At 40.8% G+C, this 19601-nt stretch overlaps 1 protein-coding gene across 2 annotated transcripts in view; it reads left to right on the forward strand.

The window, feature by feature from the left end:
* Positions 1 to 18903, forward strand: part of TDRD7 (tudor domain containing 7) — a 58581-nt gene extending 39678 nt beyond the window's left edge. Inside the window, exons 12-18 of one of the 2 annotated variants that reach the window (XM_080668598.1) lie at positions 1617 to 1703; positions 5261 to 5395; positions 9269 to 9379; positions 11545 to 12047; positions 15171 to 15331; positions 16652 to 18069; positions 18674 to 18903. In XM_080668598.1, the coding sequence (XP_080524724.1) occupies positions 1617 to 1703; positions 5261 to 5395; positions 9269 to 9379; positions 11545 to 12047; positions 15171 to 15331; positions 16652 to 16872 (1218 nt within the window). In that variant the 3' untranslated portion in view covers positions 16873 to 18069; positions 18674 to 18903. Of the gene's footprint in view, positions 1 to 1616; positions 1704 to 5260; positions 5396 to 9268; positions 9380 to 11544; positions 12048 to 15170; positions 15332 to 16651; positions 18070 to 18673 lie in introns of those variants that run through there. The other variant, XM_080668599.1, reaches the window with a different exon arrangement.
* The last annotated feature ends 698 nt before the right edge of the window (positions 18904 to 19601 follow it).

The following is a 19601-nucleotide window of genomic DNA, read 5'->3' on the forward strand; positions in this document are numbered from 1 at the left end:
ATGAGTAACTTGAATAGTTTGAGGTAGAATAGTGGGTGATAGCCACAGACTGCTAATGTAAAACAAAACAAAACCCTTCCCCACACACACTGGTTTCTCCATTGTAAAATGAGGGTAAAACTGTGTACACATAGGATTGTCAGGAGAACAAGATGCAAGCCTGCTTAATGAGCACAGAGCCTGGCTAATTACGTAAATGCTCTGCAACGGGTAGATTTGTTACTTACAAAGAGCAGGTGATGATCCTACAGTGCCTGCCTGTCTGCCAGAGCCAGCTGGCTCCTCTGCCTTGGGCAATGGTGAAACCATGGAATTTAGGAGAATAAAACCTCTGGCATCACCCCCCCCCCCCCCGCCCCAAGCTCTTTATTGTCTCTGAGAACCTACCACCTCAGTAAATGTGGTTCTGCAGTTTAAATTTATTAACGAGCTTCTTACCCTGTAAATCTAGTATTCTTTTCTGAATCAGGATATGAGGAGGTTTTGATTTAAGGTTCTAAAGTGATTTCTTTAGCTCCATTAGGACATTATAATCACAATCCAGAATATGCTGTGATTTCTGAGTTACTAAACCCTAATGCCACTTCCACCCTGTCCCCCTCACCCTGGAAGTGACCCCTGGCCTCTAACGTACGAAGCACACTAAGGCCTCGTGGCACTTATGCAGTACTGAATTTTAGCTGTTTGTGTAGGGGTTTGTCTTAGAGTGTAGGCTTCTTGAGGGCAGAGACTGAGCTTTACTGGTAAGCGCCAACTTCATTTAGGTGCTGTAGTACCTAACCTAGTATTTTACATAGAATGGTATTCCCAAAGTTTTTGCTGAATCAGGTTAAGGCTGTATTCAGACTGCAGCCTAGAATTAAGGCATTAAACCTATAGTTTTGCCTCTTTCTGTGTTAGAGATGTTTTAGATAGATCTCAAGGTCAGTACTTAGGATTGATTTGCTAGTCTATCTTGGAGAAATCTGATACATCCAGAGAGGCTGATGCCAGTGCTCACTTGCATGCATGTGCTTACAACCTATGGTGGTGACAAGCACTCTCGATAGTCCCTGGTGTTATTGTAACCCAAGTGGAGGCATGACCGGTGGAGAAGAGTAAGATACTGTGGCAGGTCCCCAGCTTCAAGGGTGGAGCAGAGGAGAATGAAGAGACCTAAAGCTATGATGTGTTGGCTTTCATGGGCACTAATGTCCATATTTTAAAATCCTGTTTTTGAATCTAACTGTTAAGTGATGAATAAAGAGACCTTATTGACAGCTCGCCCAGGCTCCTCACTGTTCATCCAAACTGTTCTTCTCTTTGTCGAGTTCATCTTCCTTCTTCACGTTTAACTGATGGCGCCAGAGTCTGTATGAATCACACTGACCTCCCTACTGGCCTTTGTAGACATTTTAACAGGCTGATTTATGAGCCATGTGCAGGAAAGGAGCATAGATTGCTGCCATCAACAAGTGTAGAGAAGCGAGGCAGAAGTTCTGTGACCCTGGGCTTGCATCCTTAGATCAGATAGCGTGTGGGTGAAGTGGTCGGCCTGTGCCGCACAATGTTTCCCTAATGGTGCAGCAGATGCTCTTTGCTGAGAGTAATAAAGTGTCATGCATTCTGTTTTGCAGCACATGACCTCAGAGTACTTCGTTTCCTTACCGTTCTGTGGGAAGATCTGCCTCTTCCATTGCAAAGGAAAATGGTTGCGAGTAGAGGTAAAAATTCATCACTTGACTTTTTTTTAACTTACGAAATATTTCAAACATACAAACAAGTTTTTTAAAAAATGGAAAAAGCAGTTTGAGAAATAAAATATGACCAACATGGCCGATGCTCCCTGTCTTCAACCCCTTCTACTCCCACCCCTGAATTTGGTGTTTCTCATTCCTATTCATTTCATTTTACTTTTGCTATGTTTGTATCTATATACATACACTTTTACTATCTAGATACTTTCATATACGGGTAGTAGAAATATAGAAATGAATATGAGTATAAATATTTATAGTAAGAAATAATGAATATGGTATAACTAGATGAAAAATATATTTTTAAAATATATATAAATAGTAAAATGTATTGGTTCTTCTGAGACATGCATTTCTTTCTTTTTGAGATTCATCCATGTCCATGTGTGCAGCTCTGGTTCATTTGTTTTCATTGCTGTGTGAAATAACCATGTGTGAATATGCCACCGTTATCATTCCATTCTCCTGATGATGGATATTTAGGTTGTTTCTAATTTTTTGTTATGAACAATGTCACCACAGACCTTCCTGTGCATATCCCCAGGGCACATATGTAGGGAAGGGAGTTCTGGGTATAGGAAACACCTATCTTCAGCTTCACTAGATTATTGCTTAATTGCTCTCCACAGCCGCCCTTCCATCAAAGCTGTGGCCCTTGAGAGTTCCAGCTTTTTGGGGGAGTCTCAAACCCTCTCTCCCTCCTGCCCAGAATGGCTTTGGCTTCAGTGTTCACACACTCCTCTATTTCCAGTCCCTAATGACTGTCTTATTTTCTTCCGAGCTCAGTTATGAATTTGAAAGGTTTGTTATATTTTATCATGTATTTCTGTATGTTTTCCAAAGATGGATTTTTTATTTTTTGTGGTTACTGTTCATTTCCTTTCTTTGTGTCTTTTTTAAAATATAGCTAGTTTTCCCAATTGTAAAAATTGAAAATTTGGGCTTTATTTTATTTTCTCTGTTTTTCCTTTGTTACAGAGGTTCTTAATCTAGGTGTGAAGACCTCTACTTTCAGGGTTCTTGCAAATTGTGTGTGTGTGTGTGTGTATTATGTATTTTGGGGGGAAATATCCATAATTTTCATGAGATTCTCAAAGAAACTAACCCTAAGAAGGTAAGAACCATTGCTCTATTGGTTTTTAATACTGTGTAAGCAACATATTGAAAACTAAATTATACTGATTTTCCCTTTATTTCAATAAAATTTGGTCATGTCTACTTTAACAAACACAGCGATTTTGAAGAAATTCTTGTCATTAATTTGAATGTGTGTCAGAAGGCAGGGGTTATAGGACAAGAGTTTTGTGCTTAACTATAAACTTCAAAAACATGACTCATTAAAAAGAACATGGCATTATCGAATTTTAAAGTTTGTGATGTTTAGTGTATAATATATAAATGCACAAATACTAATTTCTTTAAACTTTTATTTTGAAATAATTTTAGACTTTTAAAGAATTGCAGAAATAGTTCAGAGTTCCTATATGCCTCTTACTGAACATCTCCAAATGTTATCATCTTGCATATAACCAATATCAAAACCAGGAAATTAACATCGACACGATATTATTAACTACACTTCATTATTAACTAACTTACTGACATTTCCCAGATTGTCCCTCAAATGTCCTTTGTCTGGTCTAGGATTCCAAGTTGTATTTATTTGTCATGTCCTCTCAGTTTTCTCCAACCTGGCAGTTGCTCTGTCTTTCTTGTTCGTGACCTTTTAAAGGGCAGCAAAATTTTGTCGAGTATCTCTCAACTTCAGTTTCTTCAGGCTATGCCTATTTGGCAAAAAAAAACTTTTCAGCATATGCTCAAATCTTTAGAATAATATCTAGTACTATTTTTATTACTATCAAATTGTATATTGAATATCTTTGAGATAGCAAAAGTGTTCATTCTTTTAGTGATGCACATAGAAAGTTAAGGAAGGAAAATGGATTAATGAAAAGCAGATCATGTGTTGAAATGTTATATTTGCTCTTGGCACATCAATTTCAGTACCTATTCATTTTAAACTTATTCTATAATCCCGTCAGCTTTATTTTGTGGTCGTCCATCTCCCTGCCATCACTCTTCCTCTAAACACATCCTGAGTGGTCTGCATTCACCTTCTACAGGATAATATGTTCTAATTTTTGTAAATCAGTTTTTGTAAAAGCATGGATAAAAGACTAAGAGGATAATTATAATATATAGAATATATATGTATATATTATTCAATTATAGGATATATGTGAATGCCAATTCTAGGCATTTTCTCCTCCTGAAAGCTTGCTCTAACATCTACTTCCTGTCTGGGTCAGGTGCCCATCTTCTATGTTGTCATAGTTCCTAACTTTATTATTGCCCTTACTACATTATTTTATGATTATATATTTGTATCATCTCTTATGAGACTAGGAATTCTTTAAAATGCAAAAGTATATCTGTGTGGCCCAATTATGCCTGGATATAATAAGTATTTAACATATACCATGCCTACAATATAAATATTCAGTGTATATGTTTGAATAAATAAATACATTTTAAAATGTTGCTTCACTGTGCTGTTTGTGTTTATCATATCTTAAGAGATTTAAAAATTGTATTAATTAAGTATTCTCTGGGGCAGTGGAACAGGCTTTACTTTTGGTAAATCTGACTTCCATGCCAAGACTGGTTCAGTTATTCATGGCAGTCACTATGTTGAAGGCACCACCATTCCTATGGTGGCAATTAGTGCAGTTGTAGGCATGAAGTTCCTGCCCAGATGACCATCCTCCTAGGGCTATATTTGGCCAGTGTAACTATATTCAATGATGCCAAATGTCACAATGGCTTATTAAGGGAAATTACGGGCATTTAAAGATGCACCCAGTATCTTACATTGTGAGGTTGCCATTTGATCCCAAATCAAATGTTGCCTTGATTTAATGTGTAATTTTCCCATTTTCGAATTATTAATTTGGACTTATTTTACCTCTCTATGATTTTCTGAGTTTCAAATTTTTAGTTAGGACAAATGAAGATAATTATCATTGGGTTTTCTGACAGAGCTACAAAATACCATTTAGGATTGAAAAATATATAGCATTTACTTGCTAAAAGTAAAATTCTGTCTCTGAGTTATCTCTATTCTGTATTTCCTCATTGCTAAGACATAATAGTTTTTTTTCTCACATTTTAATATTGTGGAGAGAAGACTGCATCCTATAATCAGCAATACATAACAATGTGTCAGATTGTTGTATAGTTGGTAGTGTCCTAGAGTTGAAAATATAGTAAATATTACGTTTATAATTTTACTGATTATTACTAGTTTAGTGATTGGTACTGATTAAATAAATTAACAACTAGATGTTGAAATCAATTCTACTCTTAAAGAATACCTATTAATACATTTTTAAAAAAGAGATAATTTAGTAACGGAAGTCTGTGTTGCTTTTACATGCAATTTAGAGTTGAACAAGATGTAATGGCACAGAACCGTTTTGACCTTTGGGATGTGCTCACTAATGAACCAAATTGTCCCATTGCAGATCATGAACGTTCACAGCAGCCGGACTCTTGATGTTCAATTCCTGGACTCCGGCACCGTGACATCTGTAAAAGTATCTGAGCTCAGGGAAATTCCCTCTCGGTTTCTACGAGAAATGGTTTCGATACCATCTCAGGTACTGTATGTTACAAGCTCAGGAGGTTTGCTGAAAAAGACTTGAATGTATTTGTAATCATGTTGTGAGATGCCCTCTCAGTTTTGATCTTGATAATGATTGAAGTCTGAGTTTGTAACAAAATTGGAAATGATCCAAATGTGGTTGTTTACTGGTTTTCAGATATAAAATTCAGCTGTCTTAGACAAGAATACTAGACTTATAGAACACTAGAGGCCTGTTGTATGAAGATTCGTGCAATAGGCCTTCCTTCCCCTGGCTGCCAGCACCCAGGACCCAGGCCTTCGCTCTGGCCACCGCCTTCTGCCTTTGCTGCTGCCAGAGTCTTTGGTGTTCGCTCCGACTGGAGCCTTCAGTCTTCTCCGCTCCGGCCAGAGTGCCCATCCTGTAGCTCCCTCTGCCCCCCGCCCTCCCCCTCCTAGCAGGCATCCCGCCCCTCCTGGCCGCTCCACATCTGCACATGGAAATTAACCAGCCATATTTGTTGGGTTAATTTGCATACTCACTCATGATTGGCTGGTGGTGTTGCAGAGGTACGGTCAATTTGCATATTTCTCTTTTATTAGTGTAGATTGTTTGATGTTTGTTTTTAAGTATGTCAGGTCATTAGGGTATGTTGTCCAGTTAGAGGTCCCATTTTAATAATTTAGTCAGTGCTAACTTCCACACAGCTTTAAGGAATTGTATGTCAATAATTACTTCCAGAGTTCTTTGATTAGATAACCATTATCTATGGAAATCTGTTTATATTTAACTAGGGGCCCGGTGCACAAAATTTGTGCACGGGTGGGGGGGGTGTCCCTCAGCCCAGCCTGCACCCTCTCCAATCTGGGACCCCTCAAGGGATGTCAGACTGCCCGTTTAGGCCCGATCCCAGTAGGATCGGGCCTAAACGGGCAGTCTGACATCCCTCTCACAATCCAGGATTGCTGGCTCCCAACTGCTCGCCTGCCTGCCTGCCTGCCTGCCTGATTGCCCCTAACTGCTTCTGCCTGCCAGCCTGATCACCCCCTAACCACTCCCCTGACAGCCTGATTGATGCCTAACTGCTCCCCTGCCAGCATGTTTGCCCCTAACTGCCCTCCCCTGCAGGCCTGGTCACCCCTAACTGCCCTCCCCTGCAGGCCTGGTCTCCCCCAACTGCTCTCCCCTGCAGGCCTGGGTCCCCCCCAACTGCCCTTCCCTGCAGGCCCAGTTGCCCCCAACTTCCCTCCTTTGCCAGCCTGGTCACCCCTAACTGTCCTCCCCTGCAGCCTTGATCACCCCCCAACTGTCCCCCCTTGCAGGCCTGGTCCCTCCCAACTGCCCTCCCCTGCTGGCCATCTTGTGGTGGCCATCTTGTGTCCACATGGGGGCAGCCATCTTTGACCACATGGGGGCAGCCATCTTGTGTGTTGGAGTGATGGTCAATTTGCATATTACTCTTTTATTAGATAGGATAGAGGCCTGGTGCACAGGTGGGGGCTGGCTGGTTTGCCTGAAGGGTGTCCCGGATCAGGGTGGGGGTTCCCTTGGGGCATGGGGCGGCCTGGGAGAGGGGCCTGTGGTGGTTTTCAGGCTGGCCATGCCCCCCAGCGACCCAAGCAGAGGCCCTGGTATCTGGGATTTATTTATCTTCTATAATTGAAACTTTGCAGCCTTGAGTGGAGGCCTGGGCCCACCAGGGTGTTAAGAAAGCTTGGCTTCCTCCATTGACAGGGAAACCCAAGCCTCCTGCTCTCTCCGTGGCCGCAGCCATCTTGGTTGGGTTAATTTGCATACTCGCTACTGATTGGCTGGTGGGTGTGGCTTGTGGGTGTAGCAGAGTGGTGGTTAATTTGCATATTACTCTTTTATTAGATAGGATCATTTTCTTATATGATGTTTTCCCCATAGGTTTTAGTAAAAAGATTAACCTCAGCCTGTTTCTTCTCTATTAGTAAAAAAAAATTGATAAGGAATTTTGAATTAATTTAAATTGTTTAGAACTATTCCTACCTTTAGTTTTGTTTTTTGGTTTTTAAATATATTTTTATTGATTTCAGAGAGGAAGGGAAAGGGAGAGAGAGTTAGAAACATCAATGATGAAAAAGAATCATTGATTGGCTGCCTCCCGCATGTAGGGGATTGAGCCCACAACCCAAACATATGAGAGGTGGGAATCAAACTGTGACCTCCTGGTTCATAGGTCAATGCTAACACTGAGCCAGGCTGGCTGGGCTATTTCCTACCTTTAGGAGAAGTAGAGGATTTTGTATAGAAATTAATCATTTTTTGAAAATAAAATTGTTCGAAATTCTGTAATTTTAAAGGGCTGCTTGACTTATATGTGCAAGAAGATACCTTATGCCATCAAAGCTCAGTGAATAAAAAGCACTTGTTCATAATCAGCATGGCTTTTATTTCTTTCCAGTTACCACTACCTTTTCTAAAATGGCTATTACAGAGTCCTGTTTGACTTGGGATCAAGCCAGTTTTCAAAATCACTTTTATTGTTGCTCCGCCATAATTTTGAAAATTGTTAGACTTTTAAGTGCTCCTTTCTCTTGATAGCACCTCTGGCCTCTATACTCCTGGTTAGAACATCCACTAGGGCCAGCCTTACAGAGGGGAAGGGGACAGGGGCTCCATCCCACTGCTTCTAACTGTCTGAAAGTCACACGATAGACCTTCTTTAGCTACAGCATTAAAAGCCATGACAACTTTTTCTATTAATCTTATCCAAATTCAATGTTTAATAGATGTGAAGTTGAGGGGACTTTAAAAGCCAGTGAGGCCAAGCCTCTGGCTAACAGCATCTTCCCAAAAGATCTAAGTCAGAGCAGCAAACTGATGGCCTGCCAGCCAAAGCTGACCCATGAATATTGGGTTTGGGCTCTTGGCTTTTAGGGTTTTAATATGTGAATTGGTTGCCAGGATTTAAAAATCAGATAATTTCACACTTGACAAACTAGAAAATCAGACAAGATTGAGTGTTCTCCTTTATGGGACAGTACTCTTGTCGGAACTTGGGAAGTGGCATTCTCCCCGGAAGGCCAGTATGCTGGCTCCACCTGGCCGCCTCACTCCCTCATCACCTGCCTGGCCCCTGCAGGTATAGAGTGTGTGACCTCATCCGGGGGAAAATTGAGAGACTCAGACACCCAAAAGAGGAGAATATGACAGGGAGGATGTGGTCCAGAGAGGAAAGAAGGAATCCAGGAAGTAGGTTTTGTTCCCTTCACAGAATTGCCTCCATCAGTTCAATGGCTTCCCTGAGGTCGCCTTTTACTACCCCCTGCTCTCGCCATTCTACAAAAGCTTGTGCAGTGGTGGTGGAAGGCAAAAGGATTGTGGGAACTGAGGCTTTTAGCTAGCAATGGGTCTCAGTTTTTCTTCATTATAACCTCCTCCCAAAGATGAGCAGAATTGTCTGGCATCCACAAGGTGCTCAGGAAATGCTGAATGAAGCACATAAGCCTCCAAAAAGATTTTTCAACAGGATTTTCATCCAAATGACACTTCATTTTTTTTTAGTTGGGTTTAGAGGGAAGACCTAGATATAAGTCCCAATCCTGTCTTCTCGGTTTTGTGATCTGATGGTCTCTCCACATCAGTTTCACCATCTATATAATTAGGGTTGCAACGTTGGCCTGTTAAGCAGAGAAGTATTGTAGAGTGAGAAGTAGGTGAAGTGCCTGGTAATAGGAGTAAAGATAATAGAAGTAACATAAACAGAGCCAGGAAGAAAGCAGGTGCTCCAGCCTGAGCACTGTGATTGACATTATTAGCTATTGCTGTCGCTTGCTTTCTATCTTGGCAACATCTGACTTGTAGGAAAATAATATTGACATTACTCACAAGTACCTACTTTAAGGTAGTGTGTTTGCTTTTCCATCATGTTTTCTTTTTCAGGCCATCAGGTGCTGTTTAGCGGATGTTCCACAATCTATTGGCATGTGGACGCCGGATGCTGTGCTTTGGTTAAGAGATTCTGTTTTGAATTGCTCGGACTGTAGCATTAAGGTTAGTTATCTTATTGGTCTCCATACATTTAGAAAGGGAGCTGTCAGCTGGAAGGGTTCATTTGTTTTTGTGTGAAAGAATTTATCTTACTGTAAACGGATGCTTTCACGCCTGAGATTGGTTACATGTGTGGTGAAAAGGTATTTCATGTTTTAATTTTAAAAAATATATTCTTATTGATTTCAGAGAGGAAGGGAGAGGGAGAGATAGAAACATCAATGAGAGAGAATCATTGATTGGCTGACTCCTGCATGTCCCCTACTGGGGATCGAGTCTGCAGTTGGGGCTTGTGCCCTTGACCAGAATCACACCTGGAACCCTGCAGTCTATAGGCCGACACTTTATCCACTGAGCCAAACGGTTAGGGCTTATGGTTTAATTTCTATGTAAGAACTTATTCTGATGAGTGGGGTAGAGGGGTTATTGAGGGGGGGGGGGGGAAGGGAGACATCTGTAATACTTTCAACAATTAAGATTATTTTTTAAAAAAGAACTTATTTTGTATCTCCAATACTATTTTAAAACCCTTTATATAATTTTTCCATTATAATCAAGGTAGCAGACATGGTTCTCTGCTCCTATATTGTATCATGATAAGGAATTAAATCCCCAACAGAGGGACCACCATATATGTCTTGATAAATGTTTCTAAAAATCACTTAAGTCCTCTGTTTCTTTTTTTCTAGTGTAATAGATTATAAACAAATTATTTACTTATAATCCCGTTTTTTGCCTCTTTTCCTAAAGTTTGCTTCAACTGCTAGATTTATTTCACTAGTTTTTTTTTACACTTTTGCTTCTTCATATCAAAAACATTGCTCATATTTCCAAGAATAGAAATGCAAAATGATATTTCTCTGTTTTAACTAATGCAAATTGTGTTGTCATTTCCTATGAAAATTTAATAATGAAATGTCCTTGAGAAATACCTTCATGAAGATTTCTAAATTATTCTAGCTCACACTGATTTTCCTCTCTTCATACTCCTCTCGGGTTTATAATGTACAGTTCCTCACTTAATTACGTATCATTTTATATTTTTTAATTGACACATGATAATGAAAATTGTTTTGTCAGCTACTTTTTCAGCTCCTAAATTCAGAGCATTGGGTACTCAATAAAAATATTTTAATGGTTGACTTTTGAAACGGTACTTCTGTATCATAAATGTCAAAATGAATTAGCAGTCAGTACTTCCCTAGCACTCCAGATGATGAATTTAAGTAGATTCATCTTGCTAGGGAAGAAACAATTTTAAGTAAATCGCTACAGCAGGATTGCCTTGCAGGTGTCTCCCTGTCTTCAGGCCTGGTCTCTGCCTTTCACTCCAGGCCTGACGTGATAAAAACTAGATGTGGCTAGAAGTATCTCATGTTTGTCGTTTCTAAGATAAGCCAGAGGGGCTGATGAGAAGACTTGAACAGTCAGTTACACAGCCCATTATCAGTGTCTGATGTCCCAGGCAGACACTCACTCCGCTGACAGAAAGAGGTAGCTAGGTAGTCAGAGGTCTCCTGGGCAAAGGTGCAAACTGCCCTTCTGGCCCGGAGCTTCCCTCCGCTCTCACTCCCAAGGTCCCTCTTCTCTCAAGTAACTGGGGAAGGACTGAGGGCTGAGGTCAGATATTAGGACCAAATAAGGAGTTTAGACCAGAGGTCCTGGAGGGTATGGCAAATGTCAAATCTTTTTCCTCCCTCCAGTGTGAGAGGACACCAGCCTTAAGCAGAATGCTTACTGGACGTTCTGCCATTGCTGTGATTATTTATTATTGTTGAAGTTGAGCACATGGGGATTCCTCATACTCTTCTTTCTATTTTGAGTGTTTTAAATGTCATTAATTTAAAAAATTTAGTCATGATATATCAAATCATTTCCTCTCAGTAATAATGATCTCTAGCAAGTTGGAAGGTATTCTCAGAGGTTTTGGAAGTTAGTAAATTCTTCACTTCCATAAGCTTGTTGCTGGTTGCTAGACTACTTAAGAGCTTATCCATTGCTACAGATGTGACAGATAATTCATCTGAAGTAAAATGACTTTGAGCAAGTTGGGGTGGGGATTTTTTGCAAAATACTGTGCTTTAATAGTTACCGTTAACATTATAACCACCTCTCGGAGTTCAGTGCAAACTTGGATTTCTTGAATTGGTTTTTCATGTTTTTCAAAGGTTACAAAAGTGGATGAAACCAGAGGGGTCACACACGTTTATTTATTTACTCCTAAGAACTTCCCTGATCCTCACCGCAGCATTAACCGCCAAATTACAAACGCAGACTTGTGGAAGCACCAGAAGGACGTGTTTCTGAGTGCCCTCACCAGTGAAGCTGGCTCTCCCAACAGCAGAGGCGGGCACACCGCCGCTGCGGGCAGCACCGGGGAGAATGTCAGAAAGAGCCTCGCGGATGTCAGCAAAAAGCTTGTGGTGGATCACACCGTCTCCTTCTCCACGGAGGAACTGCCGCCTCCGGTGCACTTGGCACAGCCAGGGGAACACATGGATGTGTACGTGCCTGTGGCCTGCCACCCGGGCTACTTTGTCATCCAGCGGTGGCAAGAGATCCATAAGCTGGAGGTTCTGATGGAGGAGATGATCCTGTATTACAGTGTGTCTGAGGAGCGCCACGTGGCAGTGGAAAAAGACCAAGTGTACGCCGCAAAAGTGGAGAATAAGTAGGTCCCTGGACAAAGTGTTTTGTTCTATTTCTAAGGGAAATGTGTAGAGTGATAACAGGAGTCCTTAATCCCTGCAGGGGGACTTTGAACAGCACAAATGGGAGTTTTAAATGTGAAATGAGACTAATGAATTATGCAGTTTTCTAATATTTAAAATGATGTCATTTATCTAAAAATCATATTCCTATTAAAACCTAACCATATCTGAAGTGAAGTTTTAAATGTTTTTTCTATTAGAAAATATATTTGTTTATTCAGAAAACATTTATTTAGTAACCTTTTAATTTAAAAAATCAGATGTTTATTGTAGAAAATTTTAAAAATACAAAAAAAGTATACAAAACGAAAATTAGTTAACCAGACACTACTTATGTATTTCTTCAATTACCTATGTATTTCTTCTAGTTTTTACTCTATATATTTATACAGCTGGGTTATTATTAGTATGTATAATTTTGTACTTACTCTTTTACCTGACAATCCTGTGAACAGTTTTTCATGTAATAAAATTTCTTCATCAACATTTTTAATGGCTGAGTAAATAGTCCATCATATAGAGAAATCATAATTTATCATTCTCTTGTTATGTAGGGGTTTTTTTTCTTCCACATTTTTCACTCTTAAAAGTGAAAAGTATAGTAACTCGTTCTGAAAAGCATTCAACTAACATGTTGCAAGTTTTTCATCTTCCAAAAAGCATTTTTACTGTGTCAAATTATTGATAACAATAAGCATAAATGTGTTTAATTCAGAACAATGGAAACAATGTTGGTATAAATTTGCCTCAGAATTCTTTGCAGGATAATTTAATCACAGTGAAAATCAAATTACTGTTACCTGTTATCTGAGGGGCAGATTAATGATAATTAATGGGGGTTCCTACTTGGAAGCAAGGGTTGTGTGGAGGAGACCTGCAGTATGGATGTTAGACTCCGTTCCCCTCACCCCATGTGCCCAACAGCTCTACCCCAGGACTCTTGGGCTTCAACCAATTAATCTGTACCCCAGATAAGCAAGGGATGTCTTACAGATAAGAACAGATTCCCTGATTTTTTTAACTTTGTGAACTGAAACAATGTAAAATGTTTAGAGTTTCTATCGCTTACAACCCAGGACTCTTTACTACACTTTGTTTCCAACTAAGGTAAGTTAAGACGTAGGAATTTTGGATGCATTTTTTTATTACAGTGGTTTCCAGATCTATCTCGGCTAAGAATAACCTGGGAAACCTATTAACAATGGAGATTCTCCTTCACTCCAGACCTGTAGTGAAGGGTCTCCCCAGATACCCTGAATCAGAATCGCTGGGGGTGGAACCTCACAATCCGTGTTTTTAACAGATTTTCCAGGAGGTTCACAAGCAGCCTTGCACTGAATTTGGAAATCTAGCCTTTATTTAAGCTATTAGTTTTGAAAGTTGAAAGCTGAGTAAAAGTACAACACAAGTTCTCTGGTGGCCTCTCCTCACCTCTCTGCACCTCTTACAGACTGAAAGCAGAGACACCGTCGTTGGCCCTGTACAATTTGAAGACATTGCTATTGGTTGAAACCAAATGTTTTAATCTCCTTTTGCACTTAAATAAATTAGCAGCATGCACCAAGCTGGCATTTCCATATATGAAAAGTTCTCTTTAATTTGGTCTGAAGTTCTTATATTTACACAGCTTATCTTCATTTTAATAATAATTATAATGGCTACCATTTGCAAAGTACATAAAGTGCTAAGTGCTTTGTATATATTATTCCTGCAAGTGAATTAAAATTAAGTATTACCCATGAGATAACAGGCTCAGAGAATAAGAGCCCAGCGTAACGCACCTTCAAAATGACCCAGCTCAGGTGGGACTCCAGCTCAGCAGTTTGGCCCACAAAGCTCTTAGGTACTTATTATGATACCTTTTTGTGGCCCTGTAACTCACGGATTCTTGCTTGCTGCACTGTGGCCTAATTTGAAGGTTTATGGAATTTCCCCTAGTAGTCCCCCATCAGTGTTGAAGAAAGCCTTTTTGTAGCTTTCTTACCGCAGTTCACCGTGTGGCACCTGTGTGGCTTCCCTGTACCCATTTCCCACTAGGTGTACACTGCTGGGGAATCGGTCCAGTCTGGCCCCCAGCCCAGCAGAGTTTCAGTGAAGTGCTTGCTGTTCCACGGGGCTTGTACCTGATACACGTGTTTCAGAGGGTGTCCAGGTCTGCCACCTGAGGCAGGCCCCGACTCCCACCGTGCAGGAGCGGAGACTTCCCTGTCAGACATTATGAACAATCATCCTCGCCTCAGTGTAATCATGTGAGCAAGACGCTAGGACTTTAAAATGGTCCTTCATTCCTGAACGTCGAGGTCCTAGGTTTTTGTCATTTTAATGAGAAAAGGCCCAGAGGGGAAAAGCATATTTGTAAATTTCTGGCATCTTGAACACTGGATCTTCCCCCATATTCTCCTACCCTTTCCAGGTTCTTGAAGCAATAGGTTAGATTTTTTTGTTTTTCAATGCATTTACTTGGCATAATTAAAATTGTCAACTTTACGTTCTTTTTTGTAATCTCTTCCCAACCTCCCTTCCCAGTCTGACTTTCTCTCCCACTCCTCCCCACATCCCACCGCCCCGCTCTACTGTAGTGTTTGCTCCATCCAAACCACCATGCCCTGTAGAGTCCCCTGTGCTTTTCTCCTCATGCGTGTCTTCAGCCTGGCCTGGTCCTGCTTGCCTCCCTCTTCCCACCTTCCACACATGTGCCTTGCCCCCAACGTGTGGCCATCCTTGTCTCCCCGACAGAATGGAGGGATCTACTAGCCTTGTCCTGATCATCCTCCATGGCATTAGTTTCATTCTGCTTAGTGCTGGTCAGTAGATTGTCTCATTCTCCTTTAGCTCCATGAGGCCTGGAAAAGGTTGTTGGAGTGACAGAATTCCATCAAATGGGCCAGGGATAAAGCCGAGAATAGGAACCTTTGGAAAAAGAAGAAGCAATCCCTTTAAAAACTTCTATGATAGTATAGTTCTATATTTTGATAGGCATCATTCATACTCATTTTTCTTTTTATCGTAAAATGTTATCCTTAACTAAAGCAGGTGTTGATTTTGTATGTTTCTTCTTCCTTTTCAATCCTTTGCACACCTAGGTGGCACAGGGTGCTTTTAAAGGGAATCCTGACCAATGGACTGGTATCCGTGTATGAGCTGGACTATGGCAAGCACGAGTTAGTCAACATAAGGAAAGTACAGCCCCTAGTGGACATGTTCCGAAAGCTGCCATTCCAAGCAGTCACGGCTCAACTAGCAGGTAATTTCTGTGGAATTTGAACTCACTTCCCAACATGGTTTATATTGTCATTTTGTCCTGAGTACAGAGTCATTGGCCTATTGAGGTAACATTTTTTTTAGCACAACTTCCCAACCATAATGGAAATAATTTTTAATGATCTCTCAGAGTCATGCCCTCCAGCTATACCTATTTCTGTTTTTTCCACATTCCTTTCTGTCTCTGTTCATGTATGAGTTTATTTCTAAAGCTATAATCTTAGTGCAGGTACAATATTACAATCTGCTTTTTTCACTTAGCATTTCCCCCCTAATTTTGGGGTGGCTGTTTGATGGTCTTAGTAATGATTTTAATAGCTGAAAAATATTCTGTTTAATCATTATTTCCCTATTGTTGGAGGTTTAGGTTCTTTATACTTTTATTGTACCATTAAGAAAAAACTTGCGACGTCCTGGCCAGTGTTTAGGGTGTCGGCCCATGCACCAATGGGTCTCGGGTTTGATTCCCAGTCAAGGGCATGTACCTGGATTACAGGTTTGATCCCTGGCCCTGGTGGGGGCTCATGCAGGAGGCAAACGATGGATGTGTCTCTTTCACATTGATGTCTCTCTCTTTTTCTTTCTCTCTCCCTCCCTCCCCTTCTTCTCTCCCATCCACTCTCTCTAAAATTCAATGGAAAAAATATCCTCAGGTGAGGATTAACAAAACAAACAAACAAAAAGTCATAGGGATTTAGAAATGCATGGGACTTAAATTTCATCTGATCCAACCAGTTTATTTTATAAGTAAACCAAGGCCTGGGAAATAAACTGATTTGCCCAAAATCAGACCACTTGCTAGAGGAAGAGCTGGAAATAGAAACTGAGTCTCCAGATGTTCAATCCAGTGCATTTGCCCTAATGTTGTGTATAATAAAATTTCAAAAAATTAGTATATTAGTGCTTTTTTACTATATCTCATTAGGAAAAAAATCTATAAATAAGAGAAATGTTATTGTATCATTGATATTTTATTCCCCCTATTCATGTCTATTACCAGTTTAAATCTGCCTGTACTTTATGTAGGGAAAGGTGCAGTAGTTATTATAACTTCATCTTATAACACAGCATTAAACCTCAAATAAAGCTGTGTCTGTAGGAAAAGGTCTACAGAAGTAACCCATTTGGAATAGAAAACTATAAGCTGGTTCTGCAGCTTCAAGATGGTTCTGCAACTGTTTTTCAGCTAGGCAAGTCTAGCCTGGGATGTTGAAGCTACTCTGGAATTGACTCAGTGGTTTTCCATTATAGTGGGGCAGAGAAAGGCTCATTTAACCCCTCACTGCTCTGCTCTCTCTCCTAGGAGTGAAGTGCAGCCAGTGGTCTGAGGAGGCTTCCATGGTGTTTCGGAATCATGTGGAGAAGAAACCGCTGGTGGCACTGGTGCAGACAGTGATAGAGAGTGCTAACCCTTGGGACCAGAAAGTGGTGGTCTATTTAGTGGACACATCCCTGCCAGACACGGATATCTGGATTCATGACTATATGTCAGAATATTTGGTAGAGCTTTCAAAAGTTAATTAACCGCTGCTCTGAGACCTCCACAACTAATTCAGATGTTCTAGCAATAACAAAATGTAGTAGGCTTAAAAATAATCTTACCTCTGCTACATGGCTCTGACTGCTGTGGGGATTGAAAAGAATATGTTATGTTTGATGAAAACTATTTAATAAGTAGTATTTAACAGAGTTGAATTTTCAAAGAAAATTGCACTTGAATTATTACTATAACATTAGATTAAAATGTTTATCAATATAAGAACTGACTATCTCCTAATTTCTAGGCTTTATGATCTTAAGATGAAGAGTTTCCCTTTCTATTCGTGTTGACTTTCTTGAAGTGCTGGGTTCTTCTCCAGTTAGACTGAGAATTTTGTGACTTTACTCTGGTGTCCCAAAGTCACCAGACCCTGTGAAGACTATCCCGAGTCTTCAGCACACCGGCGTTGCTAGTGGTGCTGCAGGAGGAGGCACACCAGTGTGCCCCTGCCCCCAGTCCAAAGGGGCTTCTCATTGCCCAGGGAGTCCAGACTGAAGACCCAGGCCGTCTACCATCTCCCTACCCAACCTCATTGCCCACCATTCCCCGTGCCAGGCACACGGGACCTCTATCTGGTCCCTGAGCCCCATGCATGTTCATGCAGGGTTACTGGCATTCTCAAGCAGTGATGTGCTGGTAAATGTTTGACCACTAGTTCTAGTGGGTGTGGTCAGTGAACCTTGATCTGCAAAGTGTGATGATTCCTATGTTGTAAATACTCACTCCGTTGTTCAGTTCCAGCTAACCGTGTGACGTCACTGAGTGTGGAGTTGGTGGGAGATGCGCACCACTGTCTGTATCCTCCACAGCACACAGAATGCTGTCTTGCCCATATCAGGCACATATAATGAATGTGCTTGCTAAGGAGTGGGCAAGATGCATCACCAGAGGGACAGGTTGGAGGCCTTGGCAGTGGCCTAAAGATGAGGGGGGAGGCCCTGGCTAAAGTGGAGCAATGGGACTAGAGAAAAAATATTCAAGTCTTTCTGAAGTTCTTGGTTAGAATGACTAGTGCTGACATCTTGGATATAGAAGATAAGGAAAAAGAGGTATCAAAGAGTGATGCCAGCCCTAGCTGGTTTGGCTCAGTGGATAGAGCGTCGGCCTGTGGACTGCAGGGTCCCAGGTTCGATTCCGGTCAAGGGCATGTACCTTGGTTGCGGGCACATCCCCGGAAGGAGGTGTGCAGGAGGCAGCTGATCGATGTTTCTCTCTCATCGATGTTTCTAACTCTCTATCCCTCTTTCTTCCTCTCTGTAAAAAATCAATAAAATATATTTTAAAAAAAAGAGTGATGCCAGCAAAAAAAGAGAAAACAGAAAAAAGTTTTGCCAAGTCTTAAGGTCTGAGAGGCTAGGATGGTGACCCTTACTCAGTGTGACTGGGAAGCTTAACATTTTGGTTTTGAACATACTGAGTTTAAGCTAATAGACCTCTGGGTGAAGATATGCACAAACTATTGGAGATAGGGAGTGGATTTCAGGGAGACCGCCAGGCTGAAGGTAAAACACTTGAAGTCATTTGCTTATTTTTTTTGTGTGTGTGAGAAAATCTAGGGAAAGAAAGAACAGAAAGAAGTTAAAGACCAGGTGTTTTAAGTTCTTTGTATAAAACATTAAAATTATCTTTCTAGCTTTTTAAAATTTATACTTAATATTTATAATGAAAGTGATTCGCCCTAACCGGTTTGGCTCAGTGGATAGAGCATCAGCCTGCGAACTCAAGGGTCCCAGGTTCAATTCCGGTCAAGGGCATGTACCTTGGTTGCAGGCACATCCCCAGTAGGGAGTGTGCAGGAGGCAGCTGATGGATATTTCTCTCTCATCGATGTTTCTGGCTCTCTGTCCCTCTCCCTTCCTCTCTGTAAAAAAATCAATAAAATATATTTTTTTAAAAAGAAAGTGATTCAAAATTCAGGAATGCTTATGCCAGTGATTTAAGTAATTATTTATGATAAAGTAAAAAAGTCTGACATAAATGTGTAAGTGAAATAAAGTAGTATAAATTTTTTTTATAATGATTTCTTTTCCTACAAAAATAAAAATTCTCAAATTATCTACAGATAATGAACAGGTGGTTTCTATTTCCCTGACTTTAGAAGTGTTTCCATTACTTTTTAAAATAAAGCAATTAATTGCATTGTTGATGTAACTGAAAAAAGTAATCATGTGCTAGGACAATTTGACAGACAAATGAAACTTGACCTCTACCTCACACCATATTCCAAAGTCAATTCCAGGTGGATTTGAAACCTGATCGTGAAGGTTAATGTAGGAAGATAACATAGGAAAATACCTTTATAGTCTAGGAGTAGGAAAGATGTCTTAAATAGGACACACAAGGTGCTAACAATGAAGGAAAAGTTGATGGACTAGACCAGTGGTTGGCAAACCACGGCTCGCGAGCCACATGCGGCTCTTTGGCCCCTTGAGTGAGGCTCGGCGTTAGAACCACTTCTTCAAAATACTCGCCCAGGCCGAAAACCGACTTCTGCGCATGGGCCACGAAGTTTCAATCGCACTGTACGTTCACGCCTGTACGTGGTATTTTGTGGAAGAGCCACACTCAAGGGGCCAAAGAGCCGCATGTGGCTTGCGAGCTGCGGTTTGCCGACCACTGGACTAGACTGTATTGAAATGAAGAACACCTGTTCGTCAAAGACATTATGAAGGCGAAAAGGTAAAGCAGAATGGAGGAATATATACTGTACAGG

Source organism: Plecotus auritus (assembly GCF_963455305.1).
Source record: "Plecotus auritus genome assembly, chromosome: 5".
NCBI classification, from domain to species: domain Eukaryota; kingdom Metazoa; phylum Chordata; class Mammalia; order Chiroptera; family Vespertilionidae; genus Plecotus; species Plecotus auritus.